Source organism: Perca fluviatilis, chromosome 7, assembly GCF_010015445.1.
Source record: "Perca fluviatilis chromosome 7, GENO_Pfluv_1.0, whole genome shotgun sequence".
Classification (NCBI taxonomy): Eukaryota; Metazoa; Chordata; class Actinopteri; order Perciformes; family Percidae; genus Perca; species Perca fluviatilis.
The window spans coordinates 32,865,126-32,880,640 of NC_053118.1; the positions used below are offsets into that span (position 1 = coordinate 32,865,126).

Genomic DNA, 15,515 nt, shown 5'->3' on the forward strand with positions numbered 1-15,515 from the left:
ACAGAGAGGGAGGACACAGCTGCACGGGCATGTGACGAACCATAACAATACTTCTGAACTGATATCGCCAAAACGCTGCATCAAATAATGATGGAAGGCTGGAGAGAGCCGGCATTACATTGTTGAGAGCAGGCCCGCATGAAGAAAGTGAAAAGAGAAAAAGTAGCAGGTGGAGTAAAAGATACTAGGGGGTGTGGGGGTGGGTGGGGGTGGAGATGGAGATGCTGACAGCAGGTGAAACTGAAAAGAAACAGAGAGGGAGGAAGCCGAGAGGGGAGAGGGAATAACTCATAGAGGAGCTATAAATACAGGAGAGAGAGGCCCTTGGTTGCTGCATGAAGCCACAATAAGATGCCCCGGCATTTTTAGCATTCAGCTAGCGTAGCATTATAGCCCAGCTCCTGCTGTGTCTATAGTAAAATCAATAAGAGGGAGGTATCAAGGGACTGTGCTGGATATATATATATATATATATATATATATATATATATATATATATATATATATATATATATATATAGGTGGGGCGCTGAGCAAGAAGATAGGACGACTCGGATACAGATAGACTCCCATTAAGTATTCAACCACGGGGTCACTACAGTTACAGCTCCTCCACAGAGATGGATATTTCCATTTCCCCACATCCTAGGATTCATCCCTATCTCTTGTGCAGTCACAGTCCTGCCACACCGAAGGGATTTACAATTTTATATGGAGGGGCTGCTGGTTGTAAACAATATACAGTATAATAAGAAGCAGTTTATGGTGGGAGTTTGTCACCCAATAACTATGTGGTCTGACTCAGTCGAAATGCTCCAATAACCCGTTTGTGCTTTGTGCTGATGCTTTAATCAATGTCCCACGTTTGAATGGTGAGCTCTTTTCTCTGGTTTGACGATATAGAAATGATATCAGCCTCTCACTTTTTGATGGAGCTGAATTGGTCCGACTATGAATGGTTTCCTGCAGCGACCCTGATACTCCCCAGATATTGGATCATCCCTCTGTTAGGCTGGCTGAGCCCGATTACTCCTTTCAAAAGGGGACCCGTTATGCTTTTTCTTATTTTCTGTCAATATAATGTGACAATGTCAGATGTTCACATTAAACGTGGCCAAAGCTTCAAATAATGCGGTAAACGTGTAAAAGTAATCCCTGTGATGTACCAGACTGATAAGACCAATTCCAGCATTCATTTCTACTCTCGGCTCAAGCTTACGTCAACTCATCCCAGATTTCTATATATATACGATCATCTGCTCCAGGCATGTTCAGTTACGGCTATTTGCGTTCACAGGTTGGTTATATACCTTTAGACACCAAAAGTACGTAGTTAGGGTTAGGAAAACATCATAGTTTGGGTTACGTTTACCTAGGAAGTTAAATAGTGCATATACACCCTTCTCAGCAGGTTACTGCTGTGTTTACATTACATCCACTGCTACATGTAGCGAAATTTTAACGTCGGGGAATCCTATAATCTTGGTTGCAGTTAATTACTTCTCATACACTTAAAATCTAATTATTTTTTTTTTAATTCATGTCTTATTCCCTTACATATGCTCCTGGCACCTCTGCTCTTCTTTCTTCCTCTTCTTAATGGGCAACTATTATATAGCATCTTCAGGTTAATACTTGTATTTTGTGTTTGTATAACATGTTATAAAACACTTTATTTTTCTCATACTGCCCATTAGGGGTGCACGATTCAGAAAATGTCACGATTTAATATCGATTTTTAGGCTCAAGATTCGATTCAAAATCGATTTTCGATTCAAAAACGATTCTCGATTCAAAAAACGATTCACAGTATGTAATGTAGTTACTTTTCCCATGTGATTGTAATAGACATACAATTTAAAAGAAACACAACAAATTAAATGTAGTTTGATATTACTTTATATGTCTTCATACAAAAATAAAAACCTCTGCAACTAAAAACTATAAAAGTATAAAATAAAACTGTTAAATAAAAAGAGCTTTTCGTTCAGAGAGAAGGGAAATTGTAATTTCCCCACTGGGGATCAATAAACAGTATAAATAAATAAATTTAATTATAAAATAAGTAAAACACTGATCATCTACAACACAGTGCCCACACAAAGATGACACAGAGCTGGTTTAATATTGGCAAAGTATACCTTTAACTTATCTCACTCTCTCAGGCTTCATTAGCTAGTTAGCTAGCATGCTTGCCCACTGAGGTGACACGACAACAACCCCCCATGACAATGTTAGGGCGAACCTATAGATGTCGATATTTCCTCAGTAAAATAACTTTTGCTCCATTGGTTTGCCTGTCCAGTCAGTGGAGGGGAAATGACACAGAGTTGAAGTTATTTTCAAAAACGTAAAAGATCCTGGGCTTTTGAGAAAACATTCGAGGCTGGTGCCCCAGAAGCCATCCCCCTGCTCAGCTGTTCAAACAATGGGAGGGAGGTGTTCCTTGGCTCCCTGTTAGCGTTTGAAAAATGACATGAATGGACACCTTTCGAAACAGCAGCACCTTTCTATTTTTCTTGGAAGGAAGGAAGGCAGGGTGCGATATTGGCAGAGGGAAAAAAAAGTCCAGTCATGTCGTCTTTAATGAAAGCATCCGCAGCATCTGTGTGGAGTTCTGGTTGGCACCCTCGGCACATTGTTATCTCCCTCTGCTTCCTGGCTGAGAGGCAGCGGTGGACCTCCCAGGCCCCTGTGTGGCACAGTCGCACTGGAGGCCATTAAAGACAGGCAGCAGCACCTGGAAAATAGGAGAACACAGAGGAAATGGAGGAGAAAAGAAGCAGAAAGCTACACAAGAAATGGAACAGAGAGGGGCTCATTATCGCTCAGAGCGGGTATTACAGGCTAGCTGTCAGCTCACCTTTGGGTTTTTTGGAGGAGTGTCGGTGTGGGGAGGAAAGTGGTGGCTGGAAAAATTAATTTTGGCTGACAGTGTTTTCATAATTAGACCTCTACATGATAGGTGTGAGCCCCCTAACCTTCAAGATCAGAATTTAAATATGAAAAGTGGAGACCAAATCTGCTCTTTTGATGAAGAAAATTGTGTTTTGAATCAGGTATGTATGTTTTGTAACAGGGCAGAAATAAAAGGCCACGAATGTCATAAAATAACAGAGTGTCTGATCTTTCTTGTCTGGATTCAACAAAAGGCCAGAGTCACACATTTCTTTTTCAAGCTCATTTCTAACAGCAGAAGCAGTGGATAAACCATAAATAAATCAAAGGTGTGGTACCAGTGCCCCCTAGTGAACATGGTGAAAAAAAGTGGTTGAGCAATAACCTTGAATCTCCAGGTGCTCTGCATGTATGTCACCTCACTTAGACACAGCCACGTGTGTTGCTCTTGTTTTACCACATATGCCTGGTTTTATGAAGACAAAATTAAAAGTAGTGTATGCAGGTCAAAACACAAATGTTTGTCACATATCAATCTTCAGTGATCAGCGGCAGATAATGGCTGCCTTCACAGGAGGCCTGAATGTTTTGAAAGGATTTCTTCCGCTTCACTTCACAAACAATACAAAACCTTTTAAATGCCAATCTCAACACAATGCCCGTCAGATTAATGCGCACCTGACTGTAATTATGCAAATTTGAAGTAATTAGCCAAGAAACCTGGTTGCTCTAATGAGTTGTTGCAAAAGAGTACAGGCTAATTTCGGATAATGAGCCTCACATTGTGCGCTCCGGTTTACATAACACAGAAACTAAAGGTCTTATTTTAAAGGGATTCCCATATACAGTATCAGCCACCCACAGACTTCATCTCCATACAAATGCATTACAAATTAGACTCAGTATGTTTGCCAGCTCACGCAGCTGAGTCTTAAACTAAACATTTTTCTTTTTGCTACCTGCCACAAACATGCCTCTTTGCAAGCTATTTTGGCCCAGGTCACCTATTGACCTGACAACTAAGTGTCAGGGGAGAGCGCACATGTCAGCTGCAGGTGGAAACTCTCAGCAGGGAGCGATGCTGTGGCTGCTGGCTGCCACAGTTGGAGAACAGGATACCACAGCACTGAGGGACTGCAGGTAAAGAGACTTCTCTTTTCCCCTTCACATTCCTTTTATTTATTAAGCTTTTTGGTTTCATTTTATGTGTTTTACTGTCGCTAACGGATGGGATGGGAGCATCGCAGGCTGCTTGATTTCCCTGTGATGTTTTCTTGTATTTGCACCAGTGGTGACATTTTACAGTGAGTGTAGAACAAAGCAGCGTCAGACACAGGAAGAGTCACAGCTAAAATACTTCCCTTTACTGCTGCAACTAACGATTATTGTCATCTATTATTTTCTCGATTGTTTGGTCTATAATATGTCAGAAAATGGTGAAAAATGGCGATCAGTGTTTCCCAAAGCCCAAGATAAAATCCTCAAATGTCGTTTGTCCACAACTCAAAGATATTCAGTTTGCTGTCACAGAGGAGTGAAGCAACGAGAAAATATTAACATTTTAGAAGCTGGAATCAGAGAAACTTTACTTTTATTAGAAGAAATTGACCCAAACCGATTAACCGATTATCAAAATAGTTGGCGATTAATTTCATAGTCGACAACTAATCGGTTAATCTTTGCAGCTCTACTTCCCTTTTTGAGAATCTTGCCCTTTTCTTAGATGTAGCTTCTGAGAAGGTTACCTTAGGTTTCATGAAGTTGTGTGTGACACAGAGCACATTTCCTTCTTTCCTTCTATGCCTGCAGGTGGATAGAACATTATGCTCTTTTTGCACTGAAATAAATCTTTACACTTGAGCAAAATGTCCTATTTTAATGTAACGATGTGCCAGAGGTCTGTCCTCCAAAGATTTTTTTTTTATCCACAGTGATATTTTAAATTTCTGACCCGCACAAAGAAGAGTCCAACCTGTATTTAGGATCCTGCATGTCATTTCTGCTTAGCTAAGCAGTTAACTTCGGTATCAACCTGGAGGTCTCCAACCCTCTTAAGATGTACGGCCTGTACTTAGAAGCAGTGAACGATTACATAAACGAATCGTACGGAGAAGATGTGTGGAGATTGATCGAGAACCGAGCAGAGATACCCCACCTCAAGTTTGTCCGACATCAGATGTACAAGTAGGTTGTTGTTTTTGCTAATCATGTTTCCCCATCATACTGTGGTGAATACTACTGTGGTTTTCAGTGCTTGAACAGCAACAAACTGTATTTTTTTGGCAAAAGACTCACCATCATGCAGGTATAATAGCACAGCAACCTAATAATGCTTAGACCAGGGGTCTCACATTATAGATGTGCAAAGTATTTTTTCAAAAATTTTATAATTTGGTGGCCCCCCTGCAGTAACTCTGAGTACCCCCTAGGGGCCCCAGACCCCTTGTTGAAGATCTCTGGCTTAGGCCATTGCTCAATTCAAGTGCAGCACAAAATGTAAAAAGAAAACGTTCTGCCATTCAGGAAATATTAATTCTTTGGTTGACATACTCTATTTATGGGCCTAAGTTTTTTAGTCTGTAGCTTAATTGCCGACTTGTGATTGTTGATGTGGGCAACTATGACGATGCGCTTTAACACGGTGGACACATTGTCATAAACAGCTGTACAGTGTAAGACTATTTAGCATAGTGCTGCAATAATTATACGTTCGCATTGTTCAATTATTGTTTTGACTACTGAGATACTTTGATGTTGGGCCCTCTCCTGCCTTAGATTTTGATTCCAAGTTTTAAGAGTTTGGTCATGTCTCTACTGTTCTACACTAATGTTTTATGTAAAGCACTTTGAATAGCTTTCTTTCTGAAATGTGCTATATAAATGAAGCTGTCTTGCCTTTTTTTCTTACTGAAAAGCTACTTTCTTATAAAATCCCTTTGGGACAAATAGCTAAGAAAGAATAGCTCAAAACAAAAATGAATTCATTACTTTCCTTCTGCTTGACAGTGACAACCTGATTCTGCGGTTGGCAAAGGCAGCAGGCGAGGTTCTGGGAAAGACCCATGATGAGCTGATGTACGCCTTTGGGGTCTACATGGTCAAGAGGATTGGAAACTATGGATATGAGCGGATCCTAAAGGTGATATAGTGACACCCACAGATGCATCATGTCCTCCTTCTACGCTCCAATATCACTGACTGATAATACATTAGTGACTAAATATACCAAACATACCCTGCTCTTCTGGTCTCTGACACTTGGCAGGTGATGCGCTATGTTTCATATTTCCAAATCAATGGAATAAGCCTGTATTTGGAAGCAGCCTCGTGAACCTTAAATCTTGAGAATTGTGTAGTTAGCATGAGCGCTTAACATGGGTAGAGCCAGATGTTGTACACATTAGGGGCTCAGCCAAAACTAGAGGATGTCAGGGGGCATGCTCCCTATTTACGGCAGCTATATGCCTTATTTGTCAAGCCATTTGATAATAGAATGCCTAAAAATCTGTACCATTTGGGATAGCTGCCATGGAAAAAAATCATCTGGTAAAGCCTATCTATCTAAATGTTCAACCAACTACATCATTTTGAAATCAGAACATAAATGTTGAGGATTTTCACTCCTGACACCTAAAAAGAGGCAAAAAATGTAAGTTGTGGTAAGGCTACATAACATAGGCTCTGTAGGAATTTGGCGTAAACAGCATTACTAAGCCAAACCTATTTTTATCTTATACATTACTGGAGCAGTGTTTACAAAATGATTTCCCTAGTAATAGAACTTTTGCTCCATTGATTTTCTGGTCCAGTCAGAGAGAGTGGAAATGCCACAAAGTTATTTTAAAACCCTATTAAGTTTGGGGCTTTTAAAGAAAACATTTGGGTCTGGAGACCCAGACGGCCCCTCCTCTGCTCCACCCCTGGTGGTCACAAGGAAATAACCAAAATTCCAAATTCCAAACAAATTTATGCCAATGAATTTCCTTAATAGGCAACAAAGATCTCATTCATTTATTCATTTAAAATTAAAACAAGTCCACTGCCGTTTATACACTACAGTATCAGTATCTTTGCATTGTGGGAAGAAAAACAATCGCAATGACTGCTAAATTAGCACCAAAGAGACGTTTAAATAGATTCTAACTACCAAGTAATCTGACAACATGAAAAATGTCTTCATAATGAAATATCATCCATATATATAAACCACAGTTCTTATTTACAATTAATTCAAATATAATAATTTTCCATCTGTTCTAGGTTTTGGGGCGAAATGTGCGCGACTTCATCAATGAGCTGGACAACCTGCACGAGTACTTTCGCTTCTCCTTCCCCAAAGTGCAGCCGCCGAGCTTCTGCGTGGAGGAGGAGTGCGAGACGAGCCTCACGCTCCACTACCGCAGCACCCGCAAGGGCTTCACTCAGTTCGTCAAAGGTAACAGGAGCCACAGCGGGGGAAACACTGGGTGTACACTTTACCACAGTGACAGGAAACCGGGTTTGATCCCCAACCCCAAGACCTCTCTGTAGTGTAGATCTCCAAGTGTCTGTGTGGGTTTGTGGCTGTTGCATGCTGGGAAGGCTCTAGCTTCAGGAACCTGAATGTGCTTAGTGACTAAACAATGAGTGTTATTTAGCTTGTCCATTGTACATGACACGGTTACTTTTCAACACAGACACAACACACATTATTAAAAAGCCCATATCAGTATTTTTTGCACATTTTACCTGAAATTTCAGCTGCATTACCACATAAAGACAATTTCACTTTGATAACATAAAAGCAAACTTTTGTCCAATGTGTGTGGACATTAAATTCATTTCCAAGTTATTTTCATACTGTAGTGAACTGCAGGTTGGGACATTTATTCTGGAGTGGGATTTCGTAAATAGTCTGCAGTACTAATGCAAATTAAATGTAAACTGTAGTACAAGCCATACAAGGCGTGATGAACTGTAAGTTTTGAGCTGATCATATTCGTTTCAATTGTTTTAATTAAATGTATTAAATATCAGGTGAATATCAGATCAAGAAAATCAAGTTAGTATAATTTCCTACCTCCTCCTTCAAAAACTATTTGGTAAGAAAACCTGAAAGCGATGAGCTTTGTGTACAAAACTGTGGTGAGAAGTAAAATACATGATGCTCCGCTATGCCGTCAGGCAAGGTCAATCAATCCAGGCTAAGTCCTTCATTCAAAATGAAACACTGACTCCATTTCACTCCTCAGTTTGCTCTGAAAATAAGCTTACACAAGCCCATTGTGATTGAATGACCAGTGTGTGTAATTGTCTCCTGCAGGGCAGCTCTCTCAAGTGGGACGCCAATTCTACAACACAGATATCGAAGTGGAAATCCTGTCTAAAGAGGAAACCGAGAAAATGACGTATGTGGTATGTACTTGGGCTTAGGTCGAGTGTCAGTTTAGCTGCCGAGCGTCTCACCTTGACCCCTCGTCAGCTCTATCAGCATGGAAATCATTCCATCACCGGAGTTCTTATTTACACTCTGACAGCAAGTGTTTATTGGATGGAGATAAGTGTTTATTGGGATGGGACTTTGGGTAAACTCATAAAAAAAATTTGAAATGTTCAACCTCAATTATCTCTACCGTCTAGCACCAGCTAACATCAATGTCACCCCTTTTGTTTAAGAGTTTTTTTTCCCCTGAGCAGAAAGTCAGTGTGGATTCCTGAAATAACCAGCGAGCCCTTCACTACCCAACAAACACAGCAACAACAACAACAACAACAGCAGCACAGCAACATTAGAACAATATTCACAATCAGTACATGTAACCAGGGTGCGATTTATTTTTTTATCATGCACTACGAAACAAAACATGCAAGAATTAAATCCCCCTTGCAATACCATGGATATAGTGCCACTTGGCCAGGCATGCCAAACACTTAAATATGCACATCAATATTCAATGGAAAATACAGCGCTTTTAAGCCGGAGAGCGAAGTTCTCATTGCGTCGAAACCAAAATACTTTCAACCAGGAAACGCTTTTTAGTTCCTCGGGAGTGTTTTAATTCCAAACCACAATTTTTACTAAACATAGTCATTTTGGTGCCTAAACTTAACTGTCATCGCCGCGTGACGCTAACTTTTTCTGCCTAAACTCAACTACCATTCCCCCTGAAAGGACCGCCATCTGGCGATGCCTGTAGCAGGCTCACAGTCACCTATTGGCGGCTAAACAACCGCAGCTGGTAGCCAGAGTCCCGGAGCTCTGTAGCGTCTAAATACAACCAGCAACTGCCGCTCGGATTTTATCGTTCTTTCACAGGATAGACGATGTTCACATGACAGCACTTCACTTAGTTTAAAATACTATTTTAGTTATATAATGTTCTATTGGTGAAGTAGGATTGATCACTTTGAGGGGGGGGGGGATACATTTTGTTAAAAAAATATGTAGACCAGAAAGGGGGAAACCCCACGCATCCCACCCTGGCAAATCGCACCCTGCATGTTACCATGTAAGCAACACCAAGTAACAAAACACAGCCAAGCAACACTGATTATAGCCTATAGTTTGACACATGCAAATCAGCAATAAGCAATGCGACAAAATACAGCATTCATGGAGGAGATCTTGATAAAAATGCTAAAAGTAATAAAAGTACAAGTTAGTAAAATGGTGAAACTGTTTTAGAGAGGTGTTGATTCAACTGTATGATACGGAGTGTATAGTATGAAAGCCAAGTTTGTCTTTGCTCTGATTAGCCAAAAATCAGCAGTTTAAATTTGGCAATAGCTTTCAGCTACAGTAACTTGTTGTGATGAGAAAAGCTGCCTGTAACAAGCCAACACAAAGGTTTTTTTAATGTCACAAGTGCATGGAGGAGAAAGATGAGAAAGAAAGAACAGAAAATAATGTGAGGATATTTTCTCACAGAGATTAGTTGGAAATTATGCACATAGGCTTTTTAAAAGATTTCAAGCTCAAAATTATAAAAAAAAAAAGCTACTCATTACATACATGATTTTGGTTTAATCGACTGCAGTTGAGAAAAATATTTCAAATTGTATCTTTTGTTGTTCAAACCACCACAAAAACACACTGACTTCAAATCCCAAATGTTTGATCAACTTGAACTTGACACTGCTCATCCAGGTTTATAAGATGAACTTCGATAACGCCGCCTTCAAACACCGCATGCCCCAGCAGAAGACGGCGCCGAGCTACGAGAAGCTGCCAATGAAGCGAGGTATCTTCTTTGACATGTTCCCCTTCAGCGTCATCTTCCGCCGCGACATGACTATGTACCGCATCGGTGACGGACTCAAAGAGGTCTTCTCTGACCTCCAGGGCAAGAAAGTCAACGAGGAGTTCACTCTGATCAGACCCATGCTGGAGTTCAGCTGGGATAATGTGAGTTCACAGGGACGCGTCCTATTTGTCAAAACTAAATTGCTCATGTGACTTAAATTACTGCCTTGCTGACTTATTGAGCCACACCGATCTTTCTGCTGTCTCTCATCAGATTTACACCCATTTGAACAATGTGTTTGAACTGCTGTCTAAAGCGGTGGTGGAGAGCAAGCAGAAGGTCAACATCCCCAAACTGAACAAGGAGGAGCCAGAGGAGAAGGAAGAGAACGAGAAAGCGAAGAGGGAAGAAGAACGAGGTACCAGTCTCTCCATTTCAATCATTTCAAATGTATTATGTATAAGAAAAGGGTTCATTTCCGATAGATGGGATCACAAAAATGTCCATCAAGTCATCGGGACAGAGCAAAATAAAATATTTATAATATATTCAGTTGGAAATAAATATTAAATGGATTGAAGAGCCAAACCAATTGCACTGCATCCTCCAAGCACATAAACTATATTTAAATACATAGTGTGACGAATCAGTAGCACACCAAACAGCCTCCAGCTTGGTGAATGTCAAAATAAAATAGGATGAAGAGAAATAAAACAGGACGATTAATTTGTTGCATATTGCCAAGGGTGTTGTTATTTCAAGAGGAAATGACAATAACCATGTTTATCTTAATGTTAACGTGTCAGAATGAAACCTAATGGACAGAACTTACAACAAGGTGATGAATTTGTAATATATTCTCACAGTGTTTTCCTTAGGTTTGTGGACAGAGGTGTGCGTATTTGGTGGGGGTATAGGGGTACTACCTTAATAAAATGTTACATTTTTCAATAACAATATGGGCAATTTCACATCGTTTTGGACCATTATTATTACCATATCTGTGTCTAAAACGTTGAAAAAGCTAGAGCAGAAAATTAAAGACAAAACTTGCTAAAGACGTCCACTGGGGACCAACTACAATCATTAGATCCGACTCATTAATCAAGTTATTTAGTTAGTTTTGATGCTCACATTGATTCATTTGTAATCATATAAGTGATTATTGGTCGTGATTGGCCGTGATGACTATTTTGCCATGTAGATTTGACAACAGTGATGACTATTTCTTTCCGCCTCAAAAACGCCTCCTTGGGCAAAACGATACATTATCTGTGTCAAATAAGAGTAATATAACCAAAAGATCTCCTAGGATTCATTCAAAACTTTAATCTGTTTAAAAACTAATAAATAAATAAATATTTTTAAATTTGACTGAAAGACAATTAGATGGTTAATCGCAAATATTTCGGAGACAAATAATTGTACAGTAACATTTGGAATTGTTAGAGCTCTAATTAATTTTGTCATCCATTTGGCTATAGGTGCTGCTCAAAAACGGCTTGGGTGCTGCGCCTAAGCTTTATAATAATGGAAAAACCCAGTTCTCATGTTGAACATAACCATTCTGCCATTGCATAGGCTATATCTACGACGTTCCACTTCCGGGATTGCTCCGACGCCGCTCGAAATTCCGCTGGATGTCGCTCTTCTTTGTGTTTGAATTTTAAACTCCGGTGGATTTCTGAGGACTATGGTTAACTGCTCCTCAGATCTCTGCAGGGTAAATCCAGACAGCTAGCTAGACTATCTGTCCAATCTGAGCTTTCTGTTGCACGACTAAAACAACTTTTGAACGTACACAAGTTCCTTCCCGATGCTAATTGGTTTAAAGAAATGCCAATAAACCAGAGCAGATTTTTCTCCCATCCCGGAATGCTGCGTGGACTAGCCAGACCCTCCTCCGCAGCGCTGTGGAGGAAGGTCTGGCAACGCGAGACTAGCCATTGCCTGACTGTGTTATTGGAATTCACCGCACCGCCTACACACATTTATGCCCTTGTTAACTCGCTTGCCAACCAGGTTCACTGAGTCATGCATCCTCTCACTGTCTCTGCTGCTCTGCCTCCGTCAGAGCCGAAGGCGGTGGAGGAGATGAAGGGCACAGACCAAGAGTACAGCAGCTCTCTCACCCAATACAACAGCTCTACAAACTCTGGAGGGGAAGACATTGAACTGCTGGCGTTCCAGACTATCACCGGTCAGTTTATTTTGTTTCTTTCCAGCATGTTTTTAATTGCCACAGTCCTGTTGACCTGTCCCTCGTGGTTCTTCTCAGGAAAGTGTAGTGAGACCATCTTTGAAGACATGCGGGAGCCTCCAAAGAAGCCTCTCCACCTGAAGGGCCAGATGAAGTATGTCCCCCCGTGGGACTCCCTCATCTTCTTGGGGACACCCATGTAAGACCACAGCCTACAGACTGACTAGGTTGAATGGTACTGACTTATGGCGCTTTTCCATTACATGGTACCTGCTCGACTCGCCTCAACTCTACTCTACTCGCCTTTTTTGGTTTTCCATTAGGAAAAAAAGTGCCTGGTACCTGCCAACAAGTACTTTTTTTTAGTACCACCTCAGTCGAGGTTCCAAGCGAGCTGAGGCGATACCAAAAGGTGACGTGAAAGCGACAGAGGGGGGTTGTCCTGAACAAACCCGCCATTTTTAAATAGTTTAGCCAGCTGTGTTTTTTTTTGCTGCCTCCAGCTTCATTTGAAACAAAATTTGTCTGCTGGCTGTGGCAGTGTGTGTGTGTGTGTGTCGCGTTAGGTTACAGCAGTTTACTGCGGCGCCGATATGATGACCAGCCACGCTGAGGCGGTACTAAAATCTGTAATAGAAAAACGGACGCACAGTGCGTCGAGTCGAGGCGAGTAGAGTCGAGGTGAGCAGGTTCCAACGCCATTAGAACAAGAGGTCTTCAGGGGGCCACTTGATTCCTACAAACTGCCTACTAAATATATTTTGATATTTCAGTAAGAAGGCTTCCTGTTTTCTGATGCAATTTTTTTCAGCTGTTTGCTGTTAACACCAACTCAACACTTTCTCTTTCACACCCACACATATTCAGCAAGTCAGGGGGCCTATTCTCTTTCCTTCCCTCGCAGCTTTTGTCGTGCAAGCGTTAGGCTTCATTAACAACAGCTCAATTGCTTGATTGAGAAAACATTAGTCGGAATTAAGCAGATCGTGAGAACAATATTTCGGTTGAGAAAAAGTCAAGCGTTGCAGAGTAGTGTGTATGGCATGACGGCCGTACATGGTTGTACTGATGACATCAGTGCTGTGGATATAGACTGGTGGAATATGCTGAATTTATAATGTGAGCCATTAGAGTACAGGTAATTTTCTTTTTTTTTCCCCAGCTTATATATTTAGGACAAGCCTTTAGTTGTTTTGTACAGAAAGAAACCCACAACTATTTGACATTTTTTATATATTGGCCTTCATTTGAGAATTAAAGATAATTAAAATACAGTTGCACAGTGCCCAGGTACTGTAGATCAGTGTGTTAACCTGTCTGAATGTAGTATTGGAAACCCAGGGCGTTTTTTTTTTTTTTTTAAACTTCATAACCCATTGCAAAAAAGAATATTTATGTGCAGTGTTGTGTTGCCAGAATCTTTATTCAATATTAGTTTTTACTGAAATTAGTGTTGCATTCCCCCCCAAAAGCATATCTAATTTTAGAGATTGGATTTATCTATGCCAGTTCAGTGAATGAATTAACATTTTCTTGGTGTCCCTTTTCTTTTTACAGTTTGTATCTTCATTTATCCTCCTTATTCTTGCAGTATAGAGACAGTGGAGGACATGATAAAGATGGGCGTGTACGTGAACGATCTCAACCTGCATGACTCCAGCAGAGAGCTGATTTTGGCCGGGACACAACAATCGGCTGAGCTGCAGCTGGCCCTCGACCAGGTGATGAAAAACCGCTGAATCCCGAGTCTGCAGGGAGAGAGCATCATACTGACAAAGCAGGTTTCAACCGGGGAACTCAATTGTACAAAACCACAGACCAGGGTGGGCAGTTTGAGGTGGTTCATATCGTCTATGAAATGTACTGAAATAAGACTTCAAAGCAGAAGTCATAATAGGCTATATGATACGCTGAGTGCACAAAATGTAAGAACTACTAGCGATCACCATGAAGCAGCCTGACCAGGTGAGCCCAGGTGAAACCCCTGCTCCCGCATTTATTTCAACTATTAAATCCACTTCAGTCATGCAGGAGAGATTAGAAGGATTAGAGAAGGCAAAGAGGGATTTTTGAGCTTTCAGAGAGGTGAGACTGTAACTGTAGACTCTTTTGTCCCATTTCTGATCCTCTAGGAGCAACAAAAATATGCCCAGCTGCAGGAAATCATCAAAAAGCTGGACGAAGAGAAGAAGAGAGGAGATTCTTTGCTGTACGCCATGATCCCTAAAGCTGTGGCCGACCGTCTCAGGAAAGGGATCACTGCTCTGGAGACATGCCAGGTACAAGGCAGTGCTGCTTATATATCGGTATTAAAAAACTAAAATCACTGCTAATATGCACAACATAACTACTAAACTGAGTAAAGGAGCAACTTTCAGACAACGTATATGATCCTTTCTTGTCCTTTGGACTGCGCCTTGGTCGACGCGCTATAACAAGACTCAGAATCCACTGATCTCTTTATGTTTGTTACATTTATTTTCCATTATCACTCAAACTTCATATTGATACACTTTCTTCTTTTCCACACGCAAATAATGACCGGTCCTTACCAGATGGGGTACAATGATTGAAAGCAGAGCAAAAAATAATATAAAAAAAACTTAGTTGTTAGTTTATAATCAGTCTAGTACGCTCTCAATATCAACACATTTATGCACAAATCATCAAAATAAAATCATAATTTTTATCAGAATTGAGGCCATGGATGTGTCGCTGCAATCCTAGTAATATGTTGCTGTGATCATAACACAGGCTTTACCCAAAGGAAGCACACGTTTGGCATTTCAAGTACTTTTTTTTCACATGGAGGTCCGGGGTTCAGCCATGCAACAGTGCTCTTAGCTCAGAAGTGAACTCCTCGTGGAATGGAACTGCCATTTTCTCACAAGCAAAATAAGTTTGCGACCAATGGAAGAACAATGTTTGGCTTCAATTGCAGCAGCTGTTCAAGACGAGTGAGAAAAAAAAGGGAGAATTATTTCTAACACGGTTTAAAGATGTTAAGGTCAATTTTATTGACATTTTAGACCATACACACGAGGGGTAGACAGCAGTACCAAACTGCTTTTATCCTAATCCCATTGCAAAATATAAAAACAGATATAACACATATAACCCAACATGTATGTTTGTAACAGGCATGTCTTTAAACAGACACCAAATACAACCACAACATGCATTTACAGTACAGG

At 40.7% G+C, this 15,515-nt stretch overlaps 1 protein-coding gene across 3 annotated transcripts in view; it reads left to right on the forward strand.

Annotated features, from left to right (window-relative positions):
* Window positions 1-15,515, forward strand: part of LOC120562193 (soluble guanylate cyclase 88E-like) — a 34,994-nt gene that overhangs the window by 11,769 nt on the left and 7,710 nt on the right. Inside the window, exons 1-11 of one of the 3 annotated variants that reach the window (XM_039805768.1) lie at window positions 3,970-4,038; window positions 4,830-5,082; window positions 5,905-6,037; window positions 7,159-7,333; window positions 8,201-8,292; window positions 10,025-10,282; window positions 10,395-10,539; window positions 12,196-12,321; window positions 12,400-12,520; window positions 13,913-14,042; window positions 14,454-14,600. In XM_039805768.1, coding sequence (XP_039661702.1) covers window positions 4,955-5,082; window positions 5,905-6,037; window positions 7,159-7,333; window positions 8,201-8,292; window positions 10,025-10,282; window positions 10,395-10,539; window positions 12,196-12,321; window positions 12,400-12,520; window positions 13,913-14,042; window positions 14,454-14,600 — 1,455 coding nt within the window. In that variant the 5' untranslated portion in view covers window positions 3,970-4,038; window positions 4,830-4,954. Of the gene's footprint in view, window positions 1-3,883; window positions 4,039-4,829; window positions 5,083-5,904; window positions 6,038-7,158; window positions 7,334-8,200; window positions 8,293-10,024; window positions 10,283-10,394; window positions 10,540-12,195; window positions 12,322-12,399; window positions 12,521-13,912; window positions 14,043-14,453; window positions 14,601-15,515 lie in introns of those variants that run through there. The other 2 variants (XM_039805769.1, XM_039805766.1) reach the window with 2 other exon arrangements.